This window comes from Emys orbicularis, chromosome 9 (assembly GCF_028017835.1).
Source record: "Emys orbicularis isolate rEmyOrb1 chromosome 9, rEmyOrb1.hap1, whole genome shotgun sequence".
Classification (NCBI taxonomy): Eukaryota; Metazoa; Chordata; order Testudines; family Emydidae; genus Emys; species Emys orbicularis.
In genome coordinates, this window is record NC_088691.1 from 70,098,735 (window position 1) to 70,124,643 (window position 25,909).

The 25,909-nt window shown below is 40.2% G+C and overlaps 1 protein-coding gene across 2 annotated transcripts in view; it reads right to left on the reverse strand.

The window, feature by feature from the left end:
• DOCK10 (dedicator of cytokinesis 10) overlaps positions 1 to 25,909 on the reverse strand; it is a 225,609-nt gene that overhangs the window by 169,553 nt on the left and 30,147 nt on the right. The window contains exon 1 of one of the 2 annotated variants that reach the window (XM_065410867.1): positions 15,789 to 15,950. The exons of the other annotated variant lie outside the window; for it this stretch is intronic. Within the exon in view, the coding sequence (XP_065266939.1) occupies positions 15,789 to 15,950 (162 nt within the window). Of the gene's footprint in view, positions 1 to 15,788; positions 15,951 to 25,909 lie in introns of those variants that run through there. 2 annotated transcript variants of the gene reach the window in all.

Sequence of the window (25,909 nt, forward strand, 5' to 3'; positions counted from 1 at the left end):
TGCATAAGTCGGTGTTGCTGTGCCTAAAAGCTGCTCTGTTAAATATTGCATTCTTATGGCCCCAGACACGTATGTGCATATCCTCACAGCTCCTGGGTATATTCTGAGCAGCTCAGTGGAAAGAGACCACACATGATAATCTATCCTTTGGATACCCAGCTCATAATGTGATTTTGGTAGACATATAAAAAGATTAGGAATTTCAAAAGCGTACGTGATGGACTGGACTCCCTTTTTCATTTACTACACAAGGAATTAATGTGAAGTCCTGCTAGTAAGATTCATATTAATTTAGTTTAGTGTGCAGCAAGGGGAAAGGGATTCAAAACAAAATGCTCTCTTAGCCCCTCTCCTCCTCTTCTAGATGGTCTGCATGGGTCTGGAGGCAGAACCAGTGTGGGCCAGTGTATACAGCGCTGGACTGGGAGTCAAGAGACCTGTGTTCTATTCTTGGCACTGCTACTGTACGACCTGCAACACGTCACTTCACTTCCGTTTCCTGTCCCATCCTTTGTGTGCTTAAACCATAAGCTCTTAAAAGCAAGGACTCTCTCTTGCTATGTGCTTGTAACAATGCCTAGCCCAACATGCCCCCAGCTGCCATGGTGGCCTGTCGGCATTACTGTAATACTACTAATAAAGTTTCAGTCACCTGGACTTATTAATGGCTCATCAGATCTGGATGGGGAGAATTTTATGGTTTATCTGGGATAAGAAGTTGATAACTGGGAATCCTAATAGATATTTGTGATAAATGGGTGATTTTTCTCACTGATGAAATAGTTTTATTTATTTATGAACATGAAGAAAGGCTAGAAGATGCAGACAGGAACAGAGGAAATCCTGTACCCCAGAACTGGTGCTAGTTTTGTGGGGCCTTGTGCGAAGTAATATGCAGGGCTGAACCCAACCCTGACCCATGATCTCCAACCAATAGGCTCTGAATACTTTCTCCCACCCACCCACCCCCAAACCAAGCGACACCCCAGCAAGAATTTACAGTGGACCCAGTTACTTAACCTTAGATGTCTAGACATGGGAAGAGAAACTAGCAGAACATCCACTTCCTTGTTCATTTTCTTTGTATTAGGTATATCAGTTTTCAGTTATAATGCAATCGAGGGTACTTTTATCAGCTATCATAGAATCACAGAATATCAGGGTTGGAAGGGACCTCAGGAGGTCATCTAGTCCAACCCCCTGCTCAAAGCAGGACCAATTCCCAACTAAATCATCCCAGCCAGGGCTTTGTCAAGCGTGACCTTAAAAACCTCTAAGGAAGGAGATTCCACCACCTCCCTAGGTAACCCATTCCAGTGCTTCACCACTCTCCTAGTGAAAAAGTTTTTCCTAATATCCAACCTAAACCTCCCCCACTGCAACTTGAGACCATTACTCCTTGTCCTGTCATCAGGCACCACTGAGAACAGTCTAGATCCATCCTCTCTGGAACCCCCTTTCAGGTAGTTGAAAGCAGCTATCAAATCCCCCCATTCTTCTCTTCTGCAGACTGAACAATCCCAGTTCCCTCAGCCTCTCCTCATAAGTCATGTGCTCCAGCTCCCTAATCATTTCTGTTGCCCTCCGGTGGTCTCTTTCCAATTTTTCCACATCCTTCTTGTAGTGTGGGGCCCAAAACTGGACACAGTGCTCCAGATGAGGCCTCACCAATGTCGAATACAGGGGAATGATCACGTCCCTCGATCTGCTGGCAATGCCCCTACTTATACAGCCCAAAATGCCGTTAGCCTTCTTGGCAACAAGGGCACATTGTTGACTCATATCCAGCTTCTCGTCCACTGTAACCCCTAAGGGTTTTCTGGGATTTTTGCTACACATTCCCACCAGTTTGCACATAGAACTATGCATCTGAATCTCAGCTAACATTTCACTTCAGCTCCAAGAGGTAAGGGATACATAATTCAGTGCTGGTAATGTTAATATCGTGTGGTTTTATTTCTTATAGGAAGATAATTTCTTAGTATCATTCCAAAGAGCTCTTCTATCATGGCATTAACAGCGAACCTGCTATACAGTTTTGTTTTGCTTTACAACTGACACCTTTATTATCTCCTCATAAACATATTTTGCCAACTATTAGCCTGATCCTGAAAGCATCATGTGAGTAGAGCCAATGAAGTACAGGTGTGAACAGGGAAGAGGATAAAGCGAAGTGCAGTAATATTTCAAAAGCTAGGAAAGGAAAGGAATGAATCTTAATGCTCAATGTAAGGGCTAGATTGTGTAATTTACCCTTACTACAGGCCTCCACAGATCCCTGCTGCCCCAAGGACAACTCAGGAGGCAAACCCGAGAGAGAGTAGAACCACAGCTGTGTTTCCCCTCCACCTTCCTGGGGGTGATTTGCTCCAAAGGGAATCTTCCCCTTGTGTGGAGTGCACAAAGATGATCCTTTCCTCTTGAGCCTTAATCTTTCTACCCCCAACACACCTACACTGGGGACAGGGACAATCCGGCTCTACCCAGCTAGCTAGGTTATGTACCATGTAAGTCCAATGAATCCATTCAACCGGTACTGCAACCTGGAACATCCTGCTGATGATTTCAATGAAACACCATTTAAATACAAAAAAAGGAGAGAGTGTCAGGAGCTCAGAAGCTAAGAGGTTAACTTCTGTTTCTCTACAAATAGATCCTGCATCTACCAGAAACAAGTGCCAGCAAGGGATGTGGATAGTTACCAAAGCAGAGCCTGCATGAAGTTCTTTCCCAATCTGTTCCCTTTTCTGGGGAACTAAGCAGATACAGTCTCAGCCTAGGATCAAATCCCTTTACAAATATTCCCAAGGAATCTCTTTGCTTCTTAAATATGTCTTAAATACGCTTGCCTCTTAAATATGTATCAGATAATGTACAAGATCACCCGGTTAGAATGCTTTATCATATTTGTATAACTCCAAACTGCTTTCGATTTTGCTTTTAAAAGGAAAATTGGCAAGTGGTTGAAGCATGCAATAGTTTTTGGCAGTTTGAAAATACTGCGTAAAAATCCTCCTTGGGAGTTGGTACAAACTGTTGTGTCAACTCACCTCTCAGACATTTTGGGGGGATTTTTTGTTTGTCAAAACGTGTCTTTTTTGTGTAATGAACAAACATTTAAAATATACATAAATTTAAAAATAAACTGAACTAAATGAACATAAAAACACAAGAATAGCCATACTGGGTCAGACCAAAGGTCCATCCAGCCCAGTATCCTGTCTGCCGACAGTGGCCAATGCCAGGCACCCCAGAGGGAGTGAATCTAACAGGTAATGATCAAGTGATCTCTCTCCTGCCATCCATCTCCACCCTCTGACAAACAGAGGCTAGGGACACCATTCCTTACCCATCCTGGCTAATAGCCATTAATGGACTTAACCTCCATGAATTTAATCTAGTTCTCTTTTAAACCCTGTTATAGTCCTAGCCTTCACAACCTCCTCAGGCAAGGAGTTCCACAGGTTGACTGTGCGCTGTGTGAAGTCTGTTTGTTTTATTTGTTTGTTTTAAACCTGCTGCCCAATGAGAATACACTGTTCTTTAGAAAATAATTGAAGTACAAATGGAAAAGTTAATTAAAATCAATTTAAATCAAGGCTTTCCACATGGTGATTTAAATCATGATTTAAATTCCTGATTTAAATAGCCATGGTTTAAATCAATCCACCCTACAAACCACAGACTGAAATATGTTCTGCCAAACAATTGTGAATAGCAAATACATTTGTAAATATTAAAGTCTGCAGAGAATTCACAAACAAACAAAGCCAATAGCAGAACTGGCTCTGCTAGGAAATATTCTTTCCTATTGTCTGCTCATGTTCAGTTTAAAAAGTGCTTGCTGAAATGTACTGTGTTTAATGAACATTTTCTGTAGTATTCTATGCTAGTTAGAAGGAACTTCACTCTTTTTACCTGGACAGTTCCAAAAGACGAGTAGCAGACGTTGTGCTGAGAAGAGGCGAGGGGTTCTGAGATCAAGGTAGGCAGTACCACTCCTGGCAGAACCTGTCTCCAGGCTCATGCTTCGTCCACCTCACTTCCTCAGGGACCCCGTTTTACTCTCTTGCTTGATGCTGAGAACCTGCTGGTGGTAGGGGAGGGATAGCTCAGTGGTTTGAGCATTTGCCTGCTAAACCCAGGGTTGCGAGTTCAGTCCTTGAGGGGGCCACTTAGGGATCTGGGCAAAATCAGTACTTGGTCCTGCTAGTGAAAGCAGGGGGCTGGACTCGATGACCTTTCAAGGTCCCTTCCAGTTCTAGGAGATGGGATATCTCCATTTAAAAAAAAAAAAAAAAAGGTGGCTGAGAGTAGTTTCAGCAACCCTAGCGGAGCAGGGTTACAGAGCAAATGCATGCTTAGAGGACAGTTGGCAGGTGAGTGGAGAATAACAGGGGACTGGATGCTCTATGTTGGTGTCGGGTGTTTCTAGGGAGCTGTGGGTGCCCAAGGGGGATGAACAAAAGCTCCTTAAGCATGTGGAAGGGTGGAGTGAAAGCCAGGGAAAGAGCTGGGGTCATGGCAGCACTGGAAATAAAGGAGGAGGAGAGATGAGATAAATTAGCTCAGTTGTTATCCCTCACTTAGGAACCTGTCCTTAAGTTTCAAAAGATTAGAGCTACTGGGCCCAGTTTCACCCATAGTCACTCCTATGCAACTGATTGCAATGGGGTATACCGAAGGGCAGACGTGGCCCAAGTTCTGCTGTACACACTGCTGTAACATGTTTGCAGATATTATATAACTAAGGGGGAACATTTCAAAGTAATGGGGATATCCCGAGCAAGCAAGTTACATTTTAAAAATTGTTTCTATTAACTGAGTTTATCCTTCTAAATGAAATAATTCCCGCATATGTACAAAAAAAGTGTTCCCCTGCATATTACCTATAGAGCAAACAAAAATCCCTGATGACATCAAGGTCATAGATCAAACCCCCAAGACCTTACAGAAAAGCCAAGGAAAACTGTGAGCGGCATGACCTTCAACTCCTAATAGGCTAGTTTGATAGCTGGCCTCTGAGGTTATTACTTGTTATTTGTATTATCATAGTGCCTAGGAGTCCTAGTCATGGATCAATATCCCAATGTGCTAGATGCTGTACAAAACAGTCCCTTGATACAGTCAGTTAGACTGTTCAAATTATTATATGCACCATTCTGCATGATAGTTGACCTGTATTTTGGTCTGAGATGGGAACCCATCTATTTTCCATTCCACCTCCTTTAATTGTTCCTTTCTTGAGAGAAATGTACAAGAATCCTATGACCAGACTATTGCTGTATTACAAAAGCCTAGCCCCAGGTTAAATTTGGCTGGATGTACACCAGTGTAGTTGGCTTTGTACTTTCAAGAAAATACCAATAGTAATGGGGAAAAAATATGATGTGATAGATAGCAGACAGAGAGAAGGGAGAGGAAACAGAAAATAGATGTTTTATAAAGCAGATCTGTTTCTGAATACTGTTTCAGAGTGATCCTGGAGACATCAGCAAGTCTGAAACAGCTGTAATATGGATAATTAGTTCAGTATAACACTATATATAGTGACATTCAAAGTTGACAGGCCCAAAATGTACCTTATCATTACTATAACACACCAGTGGTCATCAAGAGTTAATGCCTTTCAATGAGTATCCCAGCCTGGGTCAGGTCAGATCTGACCACCCATCCACCCACCCACACACCAACCACCCTTTTTCCGTTCTTATAAGAATGAACATTGGAACTGTTTAGAGGATGATGTTGTGTAAAGACAGGGAGGAAGGTTCCTGCAGGAGACATTGTCATTTCCCCCTATTCCTCCGGCCAAAATTATGGCTGCTGGGAAGGCTACTTAATAAGGCACAATTTCTACAGGCATTAGAAGCCATTCATTTGATGGGGGTCAGGTAGAAAATTGGGAGAGTAACTGTTGATTAATCTACCAGTCTTCCAAGAGCAGTGGCCATTTGCATGGGACCAGATTCTGAAATAAGCTACACTGGTGACTTTGATGGAGCTATTCCGGATTTACATGGGTGTAGCCGAGACCAGAATCAAGCCCTGTGAGTTGCGATTGCTTGATGATGAAGAAAAACTGTATCTGAGCCTGGAACAGCAGGAAAAGCTTTGGCACACTCTCTTCCTTCAGTTTTCTAACCTAAACAAGAGTGAGCTGGATGAATGTTTATCCAGCAATCAAGGCTTTTTTTTTTTTTTTCTAGAAATAAAAAGGGGGTGGGAGGAAGGGAAGAATAGGACTTTAAAAAAATAAAATAAAATAAAAGCCCCAAGCATCTTCCAGCTAGAAAAAGAAGGAAAAAAGCCATGTCATTGATTGGAACGTCTTGCTGCATCAAGACAAAGTAATGAGAGCCAGTGATTAAAAAGGTAAAAGATATATTTGTAAAATTTAACAACAACATACCAGTTTTATTTGAGATGAGAAGAAAAAGATATTTTACACTTGGCTTCCCTCTTTCTCCTCAATGAGCTCTCCTTTGCCTCTTGATCTCTTTCTGTCTCTCTCCCTCCCATCTCCTCCCCCTCCCCCACCCGGGGCTGGCTTTTTCAGAAAGTCCATTTCTCTTTACAGTGCTCACGCAATACACCTCTTATAATTCTTACTTGTTTCCAAGTTAAGTCTACACACCCATGTGTGCAGCCAGAGACTTTGGGACAGAGTCATTTACATCCATTTAAATCCAGCAGAACTACTCAAGCTAGTCTGCATTTACATTGGTAGAAACAAGATAAAAAATTGAGCCAAAGTCAGTAGTGGTATAAATGCTGGTGTGAGATATGTATTGGGCATACAGTACGTTGGTCAGGAAATGGATGCGAGTGTTAATGGCAAAGTAGTCAAACTGGCACTGCTATGGCATTCTGAGGGTGTGCAGAACAACATACATTTACTTTGCATTCTATTTGAATCAACCTCAGGCTTTTGTAGTGAATAGAAACGGAGACTGGGAGCACTGATGGTACAGGGAGTAAGTTAAATCTGGGCGGGGGTGGTGGTGGGGGAAGTGCTGCTCTACCTTACATCCTCTTTGTCAGTTTCTTTTCCTGTTGCACACTCTTGGCTTGTAAGATATTCACCTACCTAGGTCTGTAGAACACGCCCATCACTTTGGTATCTGAACGCCATCCAGTTACACTCATTTTGCATAGAGTGTCAAATCAGTTCAAATTAAGTTATACTAGTTTACCACTTTGGCCCAGAGACTTTTCTAAAAGCTGGACTTATTTACTGCAGGCTGCTGTTAGGCTGAGTTTTACGCTTAGTACTTACCCATGGAAGTAAAATTTGCCAAAAGATTTCTCTGAAAAGAGATTGAGGAGGCAAGGGAGTGCATTAGCCACAAAATAAAAAATCAAAATTGTAGCCATCAAGCAATAAGTTGAAACTCAAATTTTGGTTTGGTTTTGGTTTAACAGGAGAAGGGTGAAACGGCTTTGTTTTGTCCATACATCAGCTACCAACAAAACATTGCTTTGCTTAAAATCTTTAAGCCATATTGCTAACAATGTATTAGCAATGGTAATGATACATATTTAAAAGGAAATAGTAGAATCTCCGTGGTACAATAGGGTAAAATGAACACATTAGCACAGACTTTTGCATCTAGATATGCAACATATCCAATTTCACATTGTAGAAATCTTGAGTTCAGATTCTATCTATTGATCTTAGGGTCACCGCAATATCTACTGAAGTGTAAATCTGAGTATATCCGCTGAAGCCAATGATTCTGCCTCTTTGCAACAAGAAAAGATGGATTCTTTAATTTATTATTATGAAGGTCTGGGAATATTACAGACTGCAGGAAAAATATGTGTGATTATTTCTGACTATTTAGTGTATGTCTGTCTTAATATTTACATCTATAACTACCTCTTTACTGCAAGAAAAGAAATTCTACCCATTGCTGTTCCTCAGGGAATATCACTCACTGGTTTACATGAAATTGTTATAAGAACAAGAGAGTGAACAAACATCAATGCAGGAATTGCCTTCTTGGGTGGTTTGGTTTGGGAAGGTTCTATGTGAAGTAACATGTCAGGCTTAAAAGAGGTCCCACCCTAAAAAGTACTAGTTCCCCCAAGTCCAGGGGTCCAGGACATCCTCCATGGGAATCTCCTTCCTTGCAGCCATTCCCTCTACATGCACTTGTGTAGGTTTGCAGCCTCAGAAGACATGACCTCATGGACTGACAAGTCAAGAGATGAATCTGAAGAGCAACTAGGAAATTCAATCTCTTTTATAGCTTATTGGAACTGGAGTCAGACAGAATTGTTGATAAGGAATCAGAGATGGTGCTCCAGACAAGTAGTTCAAACATGCACGTGAATATATTTGTGTATAAATCTGTTCGCAATGTGAGGCTCTGGGAAGAACAGGGAAATATGTGGCTACAAATGATCAAAGTCAGGAAATCCTGAGTTTTGTTCCCATCTCTACAACCTTCTTGCTGTGTGGCCTTGCACAAATCACTTTACCTTTCTGTCTCAATTTCCCCATCTGTAAAATTGGGGTAATAGAACAAACCATTTTTATCTTACAGGGACATTATGGGGAATAAATTATTTAATGCCTGAAGAGCATTTCAGACCTGTGAAGTGTCGTATATGTGCTAAGTATTATATTATTGCACAGCACCCTTCGTTAAACGTTGTTGCTTTTGCAGGCTGATACTGCCACAGACTTTTCTCTGTTCCTTTAATTTCTGCCTCCATTGTACAGCTGCATATTGCTTAATAATAGATAAGTTCCCTCTCACAAACAAGAGACAGGCTCTTCTTTGCCCTGTGAGAGGATGCTTTGCTTATTCAACTCTAGCTTTCTGAGCACACACATTTTATACTCTGCCACCAGAATTCGGTTAACAATTCCATAAGTGTGCAAGCCAGAATAAAATCCAGTTCATTCTGTTGTATTAGAACTGTGTGTACAGGGCTAACAGGAGGAGAAAATAAATAAATAAATAAATAATAAATGTGTCACTGAAGTCATCAGAGGTATAATTAGTGATATCCAAAGGAGAAGATCTGATCAGAATTGAGGGGACACTTTTACACAGTCACTTTTCAGACAATATGCACCTTTTAAGCACAACTACAGTGCTGTGGAGAATGAAAATGCACCCCTACTTTGAAAAGTGACTATGTAAAAATGGCTACTTCTTTCTGAGCCAATCTCCCTGCACTTGTTCATCAATTCTTACTGACTACACTGGCAAAAGAAGTTTTTTACTTCTTTTAACACGACAGATCCAACCTAGCTCAGACTGAGTGAGATGGATTCTATTCCTTCTCATCCACCATCAACAGAATTGTTTGTTAGGTTCCAACCAATTACAACTGTGCAAACCTATTGAACTCAATAGGTTGAGAAGTCATCTGAAAGACAATAATCAAGGAATCCCACAATAGTACTGTTGGAGAGTAACTTTTCATGGGACAAATGCATTGTATGTATCATTTATGTTACCTCCCCTACTCCCAAACTCTTCTGCCAACAATTTATATAAAGTAAAGGCCTGCTTCCTTCTCAAGTCCATGGCAAAATTCCCATTGGATGCAATGGAAGTAGGATAAGGCCCTATAACCATGGATTAAATTCTCACAGAATATTTTCTGGAGCCCCAGGGCTTGGGGCTTCTGCCCCACAAGGCGTGCCAGGGCTCCCACGGGTTTAAAAATATTTACCGAAGCTCTACTCTGGAAGGCTCCAGCTGAATTTAAGCCCTGCCTATATCTGAAGCATAAAGGCAAATGTCAAGTGTCCACAAACCAAGATAAAGATGGAAGTTTACCCTTAAAAGCAAAAATATAAGAATATTTTATTTGCACTGTTGATTTTGATCTCTCAAGCCATAGAGAATTTGGCTATTTAAGAGACAGGTTTTCTGACGCACCACACGGAGTTGGCATCAGGTCCTTTTGTTGGGCCAGTAGCACCTGGATTACTGACCTTCAGAACAATGTGCTAATCTCCTCTATTTGGCCAAGGGTTTACTTAACACTGAATCATGGTTGGGAGATCTTGAAATGATGTGTAGACATGGGCACCTATTGATTATTATAGGGAGTACAGATACTGTATTGGTTTTAATTAAGTAAATGCCTATATATGATGCAATGATAAGTGCATCACAGATCAAAATTTACATGTAAATTAATAAATATTATGCAACAGAACCTGGAGAACACTTTTGTTGAGTTGCATTTCAGACACACAACAAGGCTCTGTCTCCAGACCCTGTGAAAACATACTGGGTCTGACTCTCATCTCACTCTCATTGGTTTTATAGAAATACAATTCCATTGACTTCAATGGAGTTACTTCTGATTTACATCAGAGCAAGTGAGATGAGAATCTGTCCCAACAGACTTTCTCCAGATGTCACCTGTGTAACAGAGAGCCAAATCTGACTTCTATCTGCCACTGACCCATACTGTATACTTGGGAAAGTCACTTCACCTCTCTGTTTCTCCATGTATACAAAGGGGATAATGATATTTCTCTTGCTTTTCAAAGTGCATTGAGATCTAGGGATGAAAAACGCTATACAGGAGTGAAGTATGATTATTTTGCTATTGCTGAATTCAAGTCATAGTATGTTGATAAAAGTACAAAGCTTATTGGCCTGGGTATAACTGGACATCGAGAAAAAACATTGTATCCTCAACAAATATAAACCTTTGTTCTTATTCCGTCAGCCAGGGCCGGCTCTAGGCACCAGCAAAACAAGCTGGTGCTTGGGGCGGCACATTTTTAGGGGCGGCATGGCCGGCGCCAGAATGCCGCCCCTAAAAATGTGCCCCGGCCGCCCTAGCTCACCTCCGCTGCTGCTGGCGTGCGAAACAGCTGTTTCGCGTGCCGCGGCCACTCGGAGTCTCCCCCTCCCTCCCAGGCTCTCAAACCTGGGAGGGAGGGGGAGATCCCGAGCGGCCGTTTCGCGCGCCGCTGCTCCCCCTCCCTCCCAGACTTGAGAGCCTGGGAGGGAGGGGGAGAAGCGGCGCCCGCGCCGCGTCCACTCGGAGTCTCCCCCTCCCTCCCAGGCTCTCAAACCTGGGAGGGAGGCGGAGACGCCGAGTGGCCGCGGCGCGGGCGCCGCTTCTCCCCCTCCCTCTTAGGCTTGAGAGCCTGGGGGGAGGAGGCAGGGCTGGGGATTTGGGGAAGGGGCGGAGTTGAGGCGGGGGGGTAATTAAAAAACGGGGGGGGGGGGGGGGCAAAATTGTTTTTGCTTTGGGCAACAAAAATGCTAGAGCCGGCCCTGCCGTCAGCTGTCACAAATACAACAGCATGTATCATCAGAAAAGACAAAGAGCAATCCAGGAGGCAAAATTCAATGTCTTTTCAGTCATGTGCTTTCAAAGCAAAGTTTCTCCCCAAATATTACCCCTCCCTTTCTAAACACTTTACCTGCCAACTGATTTACATAGTTCTGAGTAACATCTACGTACAGAGATGTCTTCATTCCTTTTTAGTCCTTTTTCCTTTGCTTGAGTCTCTTCCTTTTTTGTTTTTCCTCTTACACACATTCTGTTTATGATTGTTTACATTCTGTGCTGATTTTTTTAAGCTCACACCCACACTAACACATTGTTGATTTCATACTGAATTGGAGTGAGGTCATGAATGGGATGTCCTCCTAAGATGTATGAATTAATGTGATGGGCTGCTAAGTGCTGAGCCACTGATCACACTGAATCAATTCATACAACTCCTGAGTGGCCACTGGATGCTCATTTCCTGTGGCTCCAGGATTCTGTTCAGGTTCAGAGACAAGGTTATATCCTCAGCCATCAGGCAGTTCTTTCTGTCTCATTTATACCATTTCCCAGATCTAAGTACCTTTAGGAATACATCTAAGATCTAAGACAATGATTAATAATCCACCTCATCAGGATTTCAGACTAATATAAATTGAAAAAATCAGCCAACAGAGACATCAGACTGGTCTTCTGTAATGACTAGAATGCTAGAATCCTCTGCTGTGAATGTGATGCCTACAAAACTCATGTCAATGACTAGGCAGTTGGTAAACAGTGGTCACAGAAGATTACACTTACAATTATCTCACTGTTGCCTGGTCTTTCCCTTGTCTGCTTGCTGTATTCACCCGCTGTCTCTCATCTTATACTGAAAATGTACGCCCTTTGAGGCACAGACCATGTTTTTATGTGGGTGCAGTGCCTAGCACAGTTGGAACTAGGCTCTAGGTATTACCATAATACAAATAATGAATAAGAATCAAATGTTCAAGTGAAAGTCATTATGAGCTGAGGAACCCAGAGGACCTTGGGTCACATGTCAGTTGATGTGCAATAAATGAACTTCATAAAGAGAGGTCTCTTAAATTTTACTGCCTTCTTTTTCTCTTCCTCTTTTTTTCCTTTCACCTACATTTGTCAAATGGCTGAAATCATATTAAACCGGGGAATCAAATCCTCCTGCATCTCCCTGAATCCTTGACCCTACTGAATGTGATGTGGTAAAGCACAATTCCTGAGATAACCACAACCGCATTAGAATGTTTGTGTTGAAGAATGGAGAGGGATGCAAGTGTAAGCTAATTTATAAAACTGTAGAACAAAGTACAGGTGCCCAGTTGTTAGAAGTACTTAGGGGTAAATTGCTCTATGCAGCACTTCAGAGATTGCTTTCTAATCTAGCTCATGTGAATTACAGATTTCACTTCTGGTCCATGTAATAAATAGGCTTCAGAAAACAATTCCACAAGGTATGAAGCAAGAGGAAGGCTTGGCACAGTTATTCCATATAGAAGATACTTTAAAAAATACAATCTTCTCTGAATACCTTAATACTGAAATGTATTCTTATCCTATAGTCTATTTCCATTGCAACAAGCACAAAGATTAAATGGGACTCACTCTCCCCTGAAAGATGGACTAAGTGCCTGGAGACACAGGACCAGTACCTCAGCTGACAGCTCCACTGAAAGACTGGATTACAACAGCTAAAGATCTGGCCACAAAATGTAATTATTTTTGGTGTATGTTGTATTTTTAGGACCTGATCCTGCATTCCTGGGGCATCCAAATCTCTTAGTGCCTTCAAATATGAAAACTTCATAATAAACCAGGCATGATCACTTTAGCTCCTGAAATCATTGTGACTAACGTTAGTTGGATGCAAATGCTCTTTTGCATGTCTGTGTAACAGTCTCTAGCACATTATCCATACATAAACTTCACTGATCTACCACAGACCAAGCGACAATCTGTTAGGCTCACACATGCATTTTACTAGGATTAAACAGCCTTCAATCCTTCTTCTTTCTCAAGCTGCCCTTTCAACGAACATATGAAATCCATTGAAAACAGTACTGTCTATTACTGCCATGTCTAAGAATCCTAAAGCAGCTCTTTCTTTTGAAGTTACTAGTGCTCCATATCATTACAGAGTCTAACTGCAAAGCTTGATAGCAATTTATTTCAGGTGCAATCCTATTTAACTTTAATGGTAACTGACTGCTTTTAATGGTAGAACGAAATAATCCCTCAGATCTGGGGAAACAGAAAAAACATGTACAAGGGAAAGAGCATTTATTTTAGCCTGTTACTGCTCCATAGCTTTTTTGGTGGGCAACACTCTAAATGTAGTCTAAGCTTAAACCAGCCCAAATGGAGAGCTAGACTTTGCACCCCAAATCTCCCCCCCAAGGAAGTGGGGATCAACAATGTCCCCCCTCAACTTACTAAGACACCTTATGGGGGCTTTCTGTGGGACACAAGAGAAGGGGGGACTGAGTGGGCTGTTGATAAAAGTGAGTGGCCTCACATTGGGTGAAGGTGGGGCCTAAGGAACACACACTAACTGATCTGGCCCATGAGAGGTTAAGTCTATATTACCTGTTTTGCAGAGCCACTTTTGTAATGGGGAAATCCATTGGAGACCAGAAGGAATCCCTGGAAGCACAGCTCCGCAGGGAATGGACATGGGCTGCCAGTGGCACAAAGCTGTCAGAGGGCCTTCTGGTTGGCACTGACCTCCTATGGATTCCTGAGAATCCCTCAGGTTTGTGGGTAGACCCCACATTTCATTCCATATGGGGGTAAATCCCACCCCCTGACAATCTGATCTGGGAGGAACACTTCAAGGGGATCTTTGCAGAGAGATCCTCTTTCTTAGCCCCCTCTCCCGGGGGGGCGGGGGGGAGTGGGAGGAGGGCGTGATGCAGCCCAGATTATATGTAATTTGGGACTGTGACAGGTCTACCAAAATGCATTGCACATCAGCTCCAATCTGAACTGAAACAAGACTCTATGCTTTTACTCTAAGCATTATAACAGATTTGATGGGGTGGTCAGTACTTTTGCACACTGCACTTTCTTTAGGTCCCTTGTCACAGCACATTTTATGCAATCCTAGTAATTATTAGTGTCAGAGACACATTTATTTTTAAATTCCTCTGAGGGAAGTTATTTAACTTTAAATTGAAGGAATAAACTGTGCATTATGTGGACTCCAGAGTTTAAAACAACAGATTTAAGATATCAGAGCTACAGTGATGAAATGAGTCTCTTTCGTTCCCATGACAAGTTATCAACACCACGAATACTGGACCAGATCTTCAGCTGGTGTAAGCTGGCATTACTAGGATCTGACCCATTGTGTCTTACCACAGTTACCATGACGGCAACACAGTATTTCTAATGCTCTGTTCATCTCACAATAGGTATAAATTACCTATTGTTCCCAGTGCCCACTTATATACAAATCAACGTACATAATGATAAGGTAAGGTATCAATGAACACACTCTGGACTTCTTTAGTGAGGAGTCTCTTTGTATCATTCAAATGATGTACATGATGGCTCTGATGTACACGGTCTATAATAATGACTGCAGTGGTTTTGTAATATGATTACTACATAATACTAATACAGTATCAAATAATTGTAATATAAGAGATGAAAAGTGATTATAACTCATCCCTTTCAAAATTCTGAAAATTATGACAGAGTCTATATCCAGGGAGGAACTGTGGTAACTAAGTAGTTCATATATTCTTCATCTCAAACAATGCTTTAAATAAGGAAATGCTCTGTCACACATTGGTTGATCAAACAGAATCCTAATAAATGACCTGCAGTGCTTGTTTTATTTCAATCACAGCTTAAGTTAAAAATAAATGTCTAATTCAGAAAGCAAACAACACTCATTTAAAGGATGATAATCTTTAAAAACAAGGAGCTACAGAACAGAGAAACTCACTAGCCAGCTAACAAATTTTATTTTTTCATTTAAGGATAGCTCAGAGTTTGGAACTAATAAATCAGCAAAAGATTTCGATCATACAAACAGTCTGTTGCAAGGACCTATGGGAAGGTAATTTGCATACACCTTGCTATACATTCTGTCTGCATCCTGGCTGAGGCAAAAGTTTCCTATGATGAACAGACTTTGTGCACAATTTCTGAGCTGGCACTTTGGAATTCAGAGTGTGAAATAAGATACTTTAAACAACATTATGGTTCTAATGCTTGTAATATATCTTATAATACTTACAAAACACAAAGGCAAGTTAAATAACAGTGTTGCTTTATAGGCAGCATATGTGCACTTCACAGTTCCAGCTAAAGATGAGAGTAAAATTTCAGCTCTGTTCATAACAAAGACAGCAAATCTACCAGAAAGCTAGTACACACTTGCAAACAGTCTATCAAATGCTCTTTTCCTCCATCTACATAGTTAAAGTCAATAAATCACATAACATCTGTAATAATAATTCTGTCAGCTTTGTCTGTTTGCTAAAAGTATACTGTACCATTATGGTGAGGGTTCTAGGTCTGTTCATTTCATCATCACTATCCAGTGGCAGAATTTCATGTGACAATTCCTCTTGTCGTCGTCTACAAATATGTGGACAGTTCCTCTGTACCACAGAACGAAAGGCTTGAAGCAGAACAATGCTGGCAGCACAACCCATATCTGCATCCTGAAGCCTACAAAATAACTTCTATGTTTATGCTATGTTTGAAAAACAGTGGCTCCTTGTCCCTGAAAACAGTCTACAATGCAGCTGCAGCCAGTTAGCTCTCCAATCGCCTCCTTGAATTCTGATCATCTGATCACAACCAAATAGCTTGGATGCAGATATAGGAAAGATTTGATCTGATCCACTGAAACTAAACACACGCATGTAGTATTAAGATATTTTTCTCTCTGTGTGCTTCTGAATTCATGTCTGAACATTTGCTTCCTGTCTTTTACAATAATCCTCCTGTGAATCCAGTTTAATGGAACTGAAAGCATTAAAATTCCCAGTTCAAATAAACCAGCTGTTTATTAAAAACTGACAGGAGCAGTTTAAATGACTGGTAATAATCACGTGCAGGAAAATAAGTAATGGCATCAAATCAGTAAACATAGCGCTGACAGTCAGACAGACAGATTGTTAAAATTCTCAATGTAGGGTGTTTTTTCCTGAGAAAAGAAACTGGTTATGGCTCACTGAAGGATCTGAGCTGCAATTTTTACATCTTGTCATTTTCTGAAATACAGTGAGCTTACTTTAGTTGGAAAATGTAATGAGCAATAATAAATGCAAAAATATGGACTGCTTCTCCCAGTTCATGTTAAAATATCAGTGTCTCAATGAGAAATGCCAGTGTTCAGCTCTGAAATGCCTCTCAATAATATAGTTGTTGTGTGTTCCCACACATGCAGTTGTTCTGCAGACTAATACATTTTTACATTTACATAGGCGGCTTGTGTGAAGAAGGATCTTTGCTAATGAGGTCTTACGCTGAAGTAAAGCACAGCTGACCTTCTAAGAAAGGTAATTGTAAAATGTTTTAATGTTTTATCAGTAAGAATTCAGGCAAAGAAAAGAAGCTATTAGCAGTTAACAACTTAGCCTTCTGACTCCTGCCAGACAAGTCATTCAGAAAGCAGTAAAAGCTATGCTTAGAAATCATATGATCATCTTGGAAACATATCAACGTCTAATGATATATAGTGTAAGGTAATAGTACTTCAGAGGAAGTTTTAGCACTAAAAATATCTAGCAGAAAATGGATTTCTCTTAAAATGTGAACTAAGAATTTCCAAATAGGGTTTCCAATGCAACAGCTTTCCCTTAAACAAATATGTATCCAAAAATACAATTACTGGTATATTACATAAAGGGGCTGTTCATATTGAAGGCGATGATAATTTTGCCAGTGATTTGCATGGGGACATGAGCAGGCCTGTAATTTTCTGTTAATATGATGTTTGGAAATACTGTTCCTTTAAGCATAAAATGGGAATAGGACCCACACTGTTCCATGGGACCATTTTAGGCTGGGTTTGATTAGGCTTTAATTGCCCAGTAATCTGTCAAAAGACAACATCGTTTTAATTAAATCATTTGCCAGAGAAGTGAAATGTGTTCTTTAAAAGCATTGCACTTGCTGCCAGTATTTCTTGTCTCTATCTCTTTTCAGTGCTTATGGAAAAAAGCTAATAGCACTGGCAGGCACTGCACAAACTCACTCACAGCTTTGTCAATGCACCTCAGTCCTAACATAAAACACTCCTGGCTCTTCTATCTCCAGCTCTCTCACTGGGCACAGACGTTCAGTCTCATATAGACAAAACCATCACACATAAATGTCCACACTAACGAGGAGGCCCCATGTCATGCATAAGCTTATTAGTTTAACTTTTCTAATAGGATCACAGCAGCCCAGTGGCACAGCTGTGTAATTTCCATACTAAATCAGTAATCTCGCCTGCTTTGGGGGTCATTGTTTATATTTTCATCAATCCCCAATCTGCTCCAGTACTGGAGTTGACACCTTGGCCATACACAAAATACACTTGGCAACCTGTGGGACACATATTCCTAACTCTAATTCCAGCAGCATCAATCTGGGTCTGGTTTATTTCCTGCACAGCTTTTGTAGCTGGCTGTTGGTGACTGCTGTACTGCCTTGGGTGTTGCTAATGGCTCTCTTGTGCTCCTGGATGCCAATTTCTTTTGCTCATACACTATTCAGTTGTGAAGGCTGAAGGGGATTTTTATGAAGTTTGGTTTCCATGATAACACAGAGTCCAATTCTGCCATCCATACTCATGCTGAATAATATCTGAGAGCTTCATACAGAGCCCAGTGAAATCAAAGACCTCCATTTATTTCAACAAACTTTGAATCAGGCCCATACTCTGCAAGTGGTCCCATGACTTCAGTAGGATTACTTGTAAAGGAAGGTATTATTCCATATAAAGTATGAGTGTAGAAAATTGACCTTTTGTCCTCCACTCTTAAAAAGGGAAAAATAATTAATAAAAATGTAGTTCTAAAACTGTACTCAATAAGCCAAACCCCTTGAAACTGGATTCCAAAGTGTGTTCAAATCCTGGAAAATAAAGCAAAGCCAAAGTAAAAGGACTTTGTTTTAAGGAAATTTTGTTAAAGCATAACAGGCCCAAGGGAAGGAACCCTCAAATCCAGCAATACAATGGCTATACACACAGATGCATCAGAGCCATCAAAATAAAACGTCCCTTTAGGTATCTTTTAAATTTATATTACACCTATATTATATCTATTAACAGTGTTGTCTTATCCTGTTGAAGCCAATGGCAAAACTCCCATCACGTTCAGTGGTGCAGTGTCAGGCACTATCCCATGATAGCTAGTACCTTGCTACATAAGCTGAAGTCAATGGAGCCATTTGATGATTAAGTTTATGCTCAGTGGGAGGGTATCAGAGCTCATTTAAGAGGCAGTTGTTCAGAATTGCTGTGTCTGCAGAGTCTGAGGTAGGCAAGCAGAACTGAAAGAGAGACACCTGCCTTCCTGCACTGAATCAGGGACCTGATTCTGAAAAAGAGAGCATGCTCAAACCCTGCTCACGTCATGATCAGGCCACCAAAATCAGCCAGAGGGAAGGGCTTTCAGTACCTCATGCTACTGGAAAGTGGCTTTAAGAGGTTCTAAATGACTAATTAAATAGTCTATTATTTTGTTTTAAACAGTATTAATAAGATAAAGGCTATCTGGATTCAGATTGTGCAATTTGAGACTTTGAATTTTTTTTTTTTTTAAACTATCAATGGGTGACCTCTTTTGTCTTCGCCTGACCAAACCAAGATTTTTCATACTCTTTACTGTGACACACTGCTAGGTCTGCTTATAAAACTTATTCAAAATGTCTTTATCATCCACCTTCGTATTGTCCACACTGTCATTTCTGAGCACTACACTTATGGAATAGGTTTCATATGGGAACTTCCCATGTCCTCTCTGTGTGCACACTCCTCACCATTGGCCTTGGTGAAAATATTGTTCACTTCTCAAATTCTTTCAAGTCCTAGGTGAGCACCCTAACCTCTGCACCATCCTTTATTTCTGCTATTCCTGGGCATATATCTTTGCAGGCTCTAACCACAAGAACTTTAAGATGCTACCACAAGTTTTTTAATTAATATTTTGTATTAATATTGTATTACTTGTTAACGGTCATGATTATTTTACCATCTCTCTATTTTATTAATCATTATCTGTCTGTGTCCCCTCATCTAGCAGGATACAATGTAACTGACAATGATTTGCCCACTCTAGATATAAGATTTATGTCTTCCCCATTTGTACTGAATCAAACAATATGCAGTTCTATCAACTTCAGGGACATATATATCTTCTCCTTCATTCATTCATTCATTATGTGGCTGCAACATATATACATTAACACATGGTTCTCAGTAATTTGGCAACTGTGCAAATTTACACACACTATGATGTACCTCTCAGAGACCACACCTTCCATTCAGTTGCACAGGCTCTAACCAAACTCCTGTTGACTTCGGCAGGAGTTTTGTCCCAATAAAGACTGCAGTATTCGGCCCATCTAGAGTAACTAAATTCAATGCCTAAATTCAGTCAATAAATTCTCAGTAAAAAGAGCGTGCACATTCAGGAAGGAAATGACAATGAAGTGAGGTTTACAGCAGAGTGAGGCATGAAGTGGTAAACTAATACCAAAAGATCATTGATAAGAATACATGTAGCGTCTAACTAAGCTCCACAGGATGTGGATTTATAAACGTAGCTACCTGCTCTGTGTAGACTAGATGGTGGAGCATTTGTGCTGGCTGCTTAGAATTGAAGCTCATTAATCTCCTTCAACAGAGAATAAGGAGAGACCATCTGTAAGATGCTGTCAGAACACCAATGGGTAGCCTGTCTGAGTTCTTAAGTTCACAACACAGTCTCATAGACTAGAAAACAAACTAGAAAGTATTGTCATATAGGGTCCTTCCCAGAAAGCACCATCACAAAACACTTTACACCTAAGGGCAGAATGAAGAGAAGCAAAGTTTTAAACTTTACATATGCTTGTTGCATTCAGCTACTCTCATGCCACAAGACAGACAGGAAAGTGAGGTGGGACTAAAAAAAAAAAAAAAAAAAAAGTTAAAAATACTTTAGACAAACCCTATTTTTGCACTGTCTGAAATTTTCAAACAGTCATACAGGAGAATAATAATGTTGGCCCAGGTTATTGTCCATAATACCCGCTAGTACTTCTGAGGTAAAAATAAATAATATTCAGCAATTACATGGAACATCTCATCACTAAAGCACATCACAAACATTAACTAATTAATCACCACAATGCACCTTAGGTAACTAAATATCAGCCAGATATCTATAATTATCAGTCATCAAGCAAATAATACAATTATTTAAAATTATTAACATATTTTTGATACAACAATGCATCCAGGTTTATGACAATCTAGTGGCTCTTTCACCCCAAGCATCTGGTGTGGAAGGGCTGCAAATGCTATTCCATATCTAGCTGCAATAGAATCCAGAGTGCATTATCTAGGTACTGATATGACTCCCATTGCCAAAGTATTTGAGCACCTTACAATCCTTAAGGCATTTATCCTCACTACATCCTGTGAGTTAAGGCAGTGCTTTTATCACCACGGTACAAATGAGGAACTAAGGCACAGAGAGAGAGGCTAAGTGACTTGCCCAAGGTCAGAGAGCAAGTCTCTCGTGGAATGGGGAATTGAACCCAAGTCTCTCAAGTCTTAGACTAATGCACTAACCAGTGGACCATGCTGCCTGCACCACCCCCAAACCCTAGATTGAGGGCGGGATGAATTCATTTAAAAAGGAGATTACCTAATTAAGGAAATGTCTTTGTAAATGAAGCATTGACCTTTCATCTCGAATATCTCAGATTGGGACAACTAGGGAATGCTGCAAATTGTATGTGATTGAACAAATCTCTGAATTTACTTGAGCTGTATGCACAATCCCTGTTTTATGAATATTTAGGTGATTTTTTGTGTGTTTGTAGAAAACACAAGCCTCAAATTTCCATGACAATATGTGTTTGCATACAGATTCACACTAGAAGTGTCTGCACTAAAACAAACCTTCAATCATTTGGTCAGGGAGCAGAAAACACCTGTGATTTAAGGGACCATCCACACAGCACAAGTAAGATTATAAACTCTTCTGGGCAGGGCCGGTAGCTGTTATGTGTTCATACTAAGGGTATGTCTACACTACAGGATTAATCCAAATTTATATAATTCGAATTTAGGAAACCGATTTTATAAATTCGAATGTATTCGGCCACACTAGGCACCATTAATTCGGTGGTGTGCGTCCAAGCTACCGTAGTAGCATCGATTTCCAGAGCGTTGCATTGTGGGTAGCCAATAACATCTAATTGCCAATAACATCGAATTGCGGCCACACTAACCTTAATTCGGATCAACAATACCGATTTTGATGCTACTCCTCTCGTCGAGGAGGAGTACAGAAATCGAATTAAAGGGCTCTTTAATTCGAATTAAATGGCTTCGTTGTGTGGACGGGTCAAGCGTTAATTCGAATTAAAGCAGCTAAATCCGAATTAAAGTCGTAGTGTAGACCAGGCCTTAGTCTTTCCCAAGTAGGCATGGAGCCCCAAAGCGATATCATAATAAAAATAATAAATAATAATAAGTAACACATTTCAAAGGGTAACATCCATATTATTGCTGTGTGGTTACTATGAGCTAGTGGAGGAGAAAGGTACTACTCCATGCAAGTAAAAATGACACAATCTGGCCTAAAGTGTATGTACTCAAAGTCACAGTCGCAGAGAATGGTTTGCAGACAATCCAAAGACTGAAACCTATTCACAGAATCTGTTCATCAAATATTGAGCAAATCTTTGTAAAAATCAAAGTCTGTTCACATAACTCTCAAACAGAGAAAAAAATGATTCACTATGAAGAATCTGGCCAGCTGTAGTCTGAGACAGCTTTAATAAAGATGATAGATTGGGGGTATCTCAGTTCTTCTGCTACTATGCAGACGTGTGCACAGTAAATTGACCACATCTTGTTCAACACATCTGGAATCCAAATTAGATATGGAATTGTATTATCAGAACCCTCATAATTAAAAAGTATGTATTCTTCTGTCATGAAGATAATAACAAATCTTTAGTTCTTCCTATTCTATATGGTTCTTATATCACCCTCATCACTGTACTATCTGAGCATCTTCCAGTAATGCATTAAGAATTACAATACACCTTGCCCAGCATCCTAGACATCTCACCATCATCCCGGCACCCCTGTGAACACAGGTCTGGACAGGGTCTCCTTCACCCTTTATCTTTGAGAAAGGCTATTCTTCCTGGCAAAGGCAATTTTCCTCACATATGCCAGAGGCCCTTGACTCCAGGATATCTGGCATTTTAAAAGTTTTGAGGTACTCAGTTGCAAGAAAAAGAGCACCAGGAACATTTCTCAAAGTGAGCAAATCTCTCTTCATGCTCAGACATTTCAAACAAAGAATAGAGGGATCTTACCCAATTTCCAAATCGATCAACTTTGAGGCTGAGATCATCAGTAGGAAATAGCCTAAAAGGTAAGGTAATCTTTCTGGAAAGCACAGTAAGCCCCTGGAAGCAGAGGCTTATAATTAAAGCATCTCCTCAGCCACAAAGATAGTGTCATTAAATTAATGATATAAAAGGCCAAATCCCCCAGTATAGCATACCCCCTTTTATGCATTAGGGCCCAAATGCCAACTAAACTAGACAAGGGAGTCATACCACACTGTTGGGGGAATCCCACAGTAGCACAGGGCCATCATTCCAGTGTACACAGCCCAGGATCATGAGAGCAAAAATGTCATCTCTTGCAATCTCCTCCAGAGCTGCACTGTCCACTCCCTTGCCATAGCCAAAGTTTTGGGCCACAACATCTTGCACAATGTTTTTTCCAAGTGTGCCTATCACTGAAGGTTTAACTGTTGTACTACAATGATTCAGGATACCATTTTAAAGCACATTTGTGGATTGTAAGCTTATTCTGAAAAAAGTTCAAACACTCTCAGTTAATAGGAGTTATTGATAAATAGAATTAATATCTTGTGCTTCCATCATGCCTTTTACCTGAGGATCTCCAAGTATTTTACAAGCATTAATTCATGAATTCTCAAAACAGAACTGCACAGTAGGTAAGTATTATTATAACTGTTATACAGGATTCTAAACTGAGACACAAAGTGGTTAAGGGTTTTGCCAAAGATTATGCAATGAGTCAGTCGCAGAACCAGAAGCAAAACTTTGATGTCTTTTCACCCATCTAGTCAAGCTTCTATGTTAACCTACTCCATTCACTCTAAATAAACTGATCTTCACTAGATATTCCTTGGTAAATCCAGATAACTGTTTACTTCATTAACTGGCCAAGATAGTCTCTTGCAATATATAATTAGCTTTATTTAAATTTATATTTTGTTTATGCTGCATTCACCCTTGGATAACATTAAGATTTTTTCAATTAATATTTGTTAAATTATAATCAAAATAAAATTTAAATCATCTAAGAATTTATTAAATAGACAGTGAATAAGATGCAGAACAAAATGCAGTCATTTAATTTCTAGCATACTTACCCAATACTACTAAGAAATATTTAGAATGTTGTATACTTAGGACATTGTATATCATAGGATGACATATCACCCAGCTACTCGGTAAACCGTTAAATGAGGGTCTGCAGAAAGTTAATATATGGCACCCTCTAGAGAGTAGTACTTGAAAGACAGATATGTCATCAAACCCTTAGCCATTCTGGCTGGATATCATAGCAACATGGTTTATTCCATTCATAATGTTTATGAGTTTTTTTTAAAAATAGGAGTGTAAGACTCAAAACCTGAAATCTTGAGACAGTCCTTTCTTCACCATAACTGCTGTTGAATTTAATGGAAGTACAGACTGACTAAGGAGTACAGGAGCAGGTCTATAAAGTCTGTATTGAACTGGTGAAAGAACGTAGGCTGAAACAGTTCAAATCTTATCTATGCAGTGGCAAGCACAGCTAGAAATGAGGAAGTGACAATTTGAAAGCTGCATACACAGTTCGTCGCTGAATGTGGTGCAGAGCTACTACACAGTCTTCACAATGTCAGTTAGTATCTTCTTTAAAACACTCTGGTTCAGACTTTGCCACTGGCCTGTGTTGGGGACAGTGCAGAGCCAACCTTGCTGCATGGGGGGGTTCTAGAAAACACTGTCCTTAGGCAGTTGCAAAGAGGTGCTGACATGGGTCACATAAGCAGGATGTGCACTGGTTTTTAACTCCTCTCCTTCCCAATATATATTTTTTTCTTTTCTCCCTACTTGATAATTTTCCTTTAGTATTAATTTCTATAAAACTGTATGATGTTAAATAACAGGTGTTATATACATACAGTGAGTTGTAAATCTACATGCACGTATGCACACCTTAAAAGTAATTGTTGCAATCCGATTGTTAATCTATATGGAACATGCAGGAAGCTGCTGATTCTCCAATCTTTACTTTGAAAAGTAGTTTGCTTTAAGAGCAATCCTATTGAAATCAATAGGACTACTTGCCTAGTAAGGTACTTCTCTCAGTATGCATAAAGTAACAGATCCAAAGCTCAGTGAACTTAATGGAAAGACTTCCATGGAGTTCAAGAGGCTTTCAATCAATCCTTAACTGTACTGGCTAAAGAACAGAATGGCTAGAGAACTCTAATGCAAAGAAAATAATAGCTCTTACTGAGTTTTCCTTAAGTACACCTCTACCCCTATATAACGCGACCCGATATAACATGAATTCAGATATAACGCGGTAAAGCAGTGATCCGGGGGGGGGGGGGGGTGGAGGGGGTGGAGCTGTGCACTACGGCGGATCAAAGCAAGTTCGATATAACGCGGTTTCACCTATAACGCGGTAAGATTTTTTTGGCTCCCGAGGACAGCGTTATATCGAGGTAGAGGTGTATATACCAGAAAAACATAAATCCATCATTAGAATTAAAAAACAAATGTCTTTTTAAATCCTTTATTATCCAATAAAAGTATATTATTTAGATCCTCCTAAATCCACCCTTACCATTGCATAGCATTAAATAAAAACACACATTAAGATAGGCTATGGGAAGAACATTTACCAGAAGTTGAAAATAATGCCAGACTAATATTAATGAAGTGAATTATGTGCAAATAAGCCATATTATAAAAACAGACAATGTACTAGTGGTTCCCAGAAAGGACCTAAGTCTCCCCATGAAGTCATTGTAGAGAATTCAAAAAGATTTGATGAAAATAGAGCATTAAAGTGTCAAACTGGACTCACAAACAACCCCACAAGTGGTCTAACAACAGCTGGTCCTGTTCCTAAGATGCTTTCTTTTTACTAGACCAAGAGGATAAATCCTGAAAAGTAAAGTTGGCTTGGAGGAAAAAACAAGACACCATACCAGTCTGGTTTCATTAAAAAAAACACATTGATGTTTGTGACAGTTCTCACCAATTTTTAACAAAGAACACTATGCTGTTATCTTTGTTATGGTTTGAGATTCTTTAAAGATTCTTGTATATGTGGTTTCACAAATGA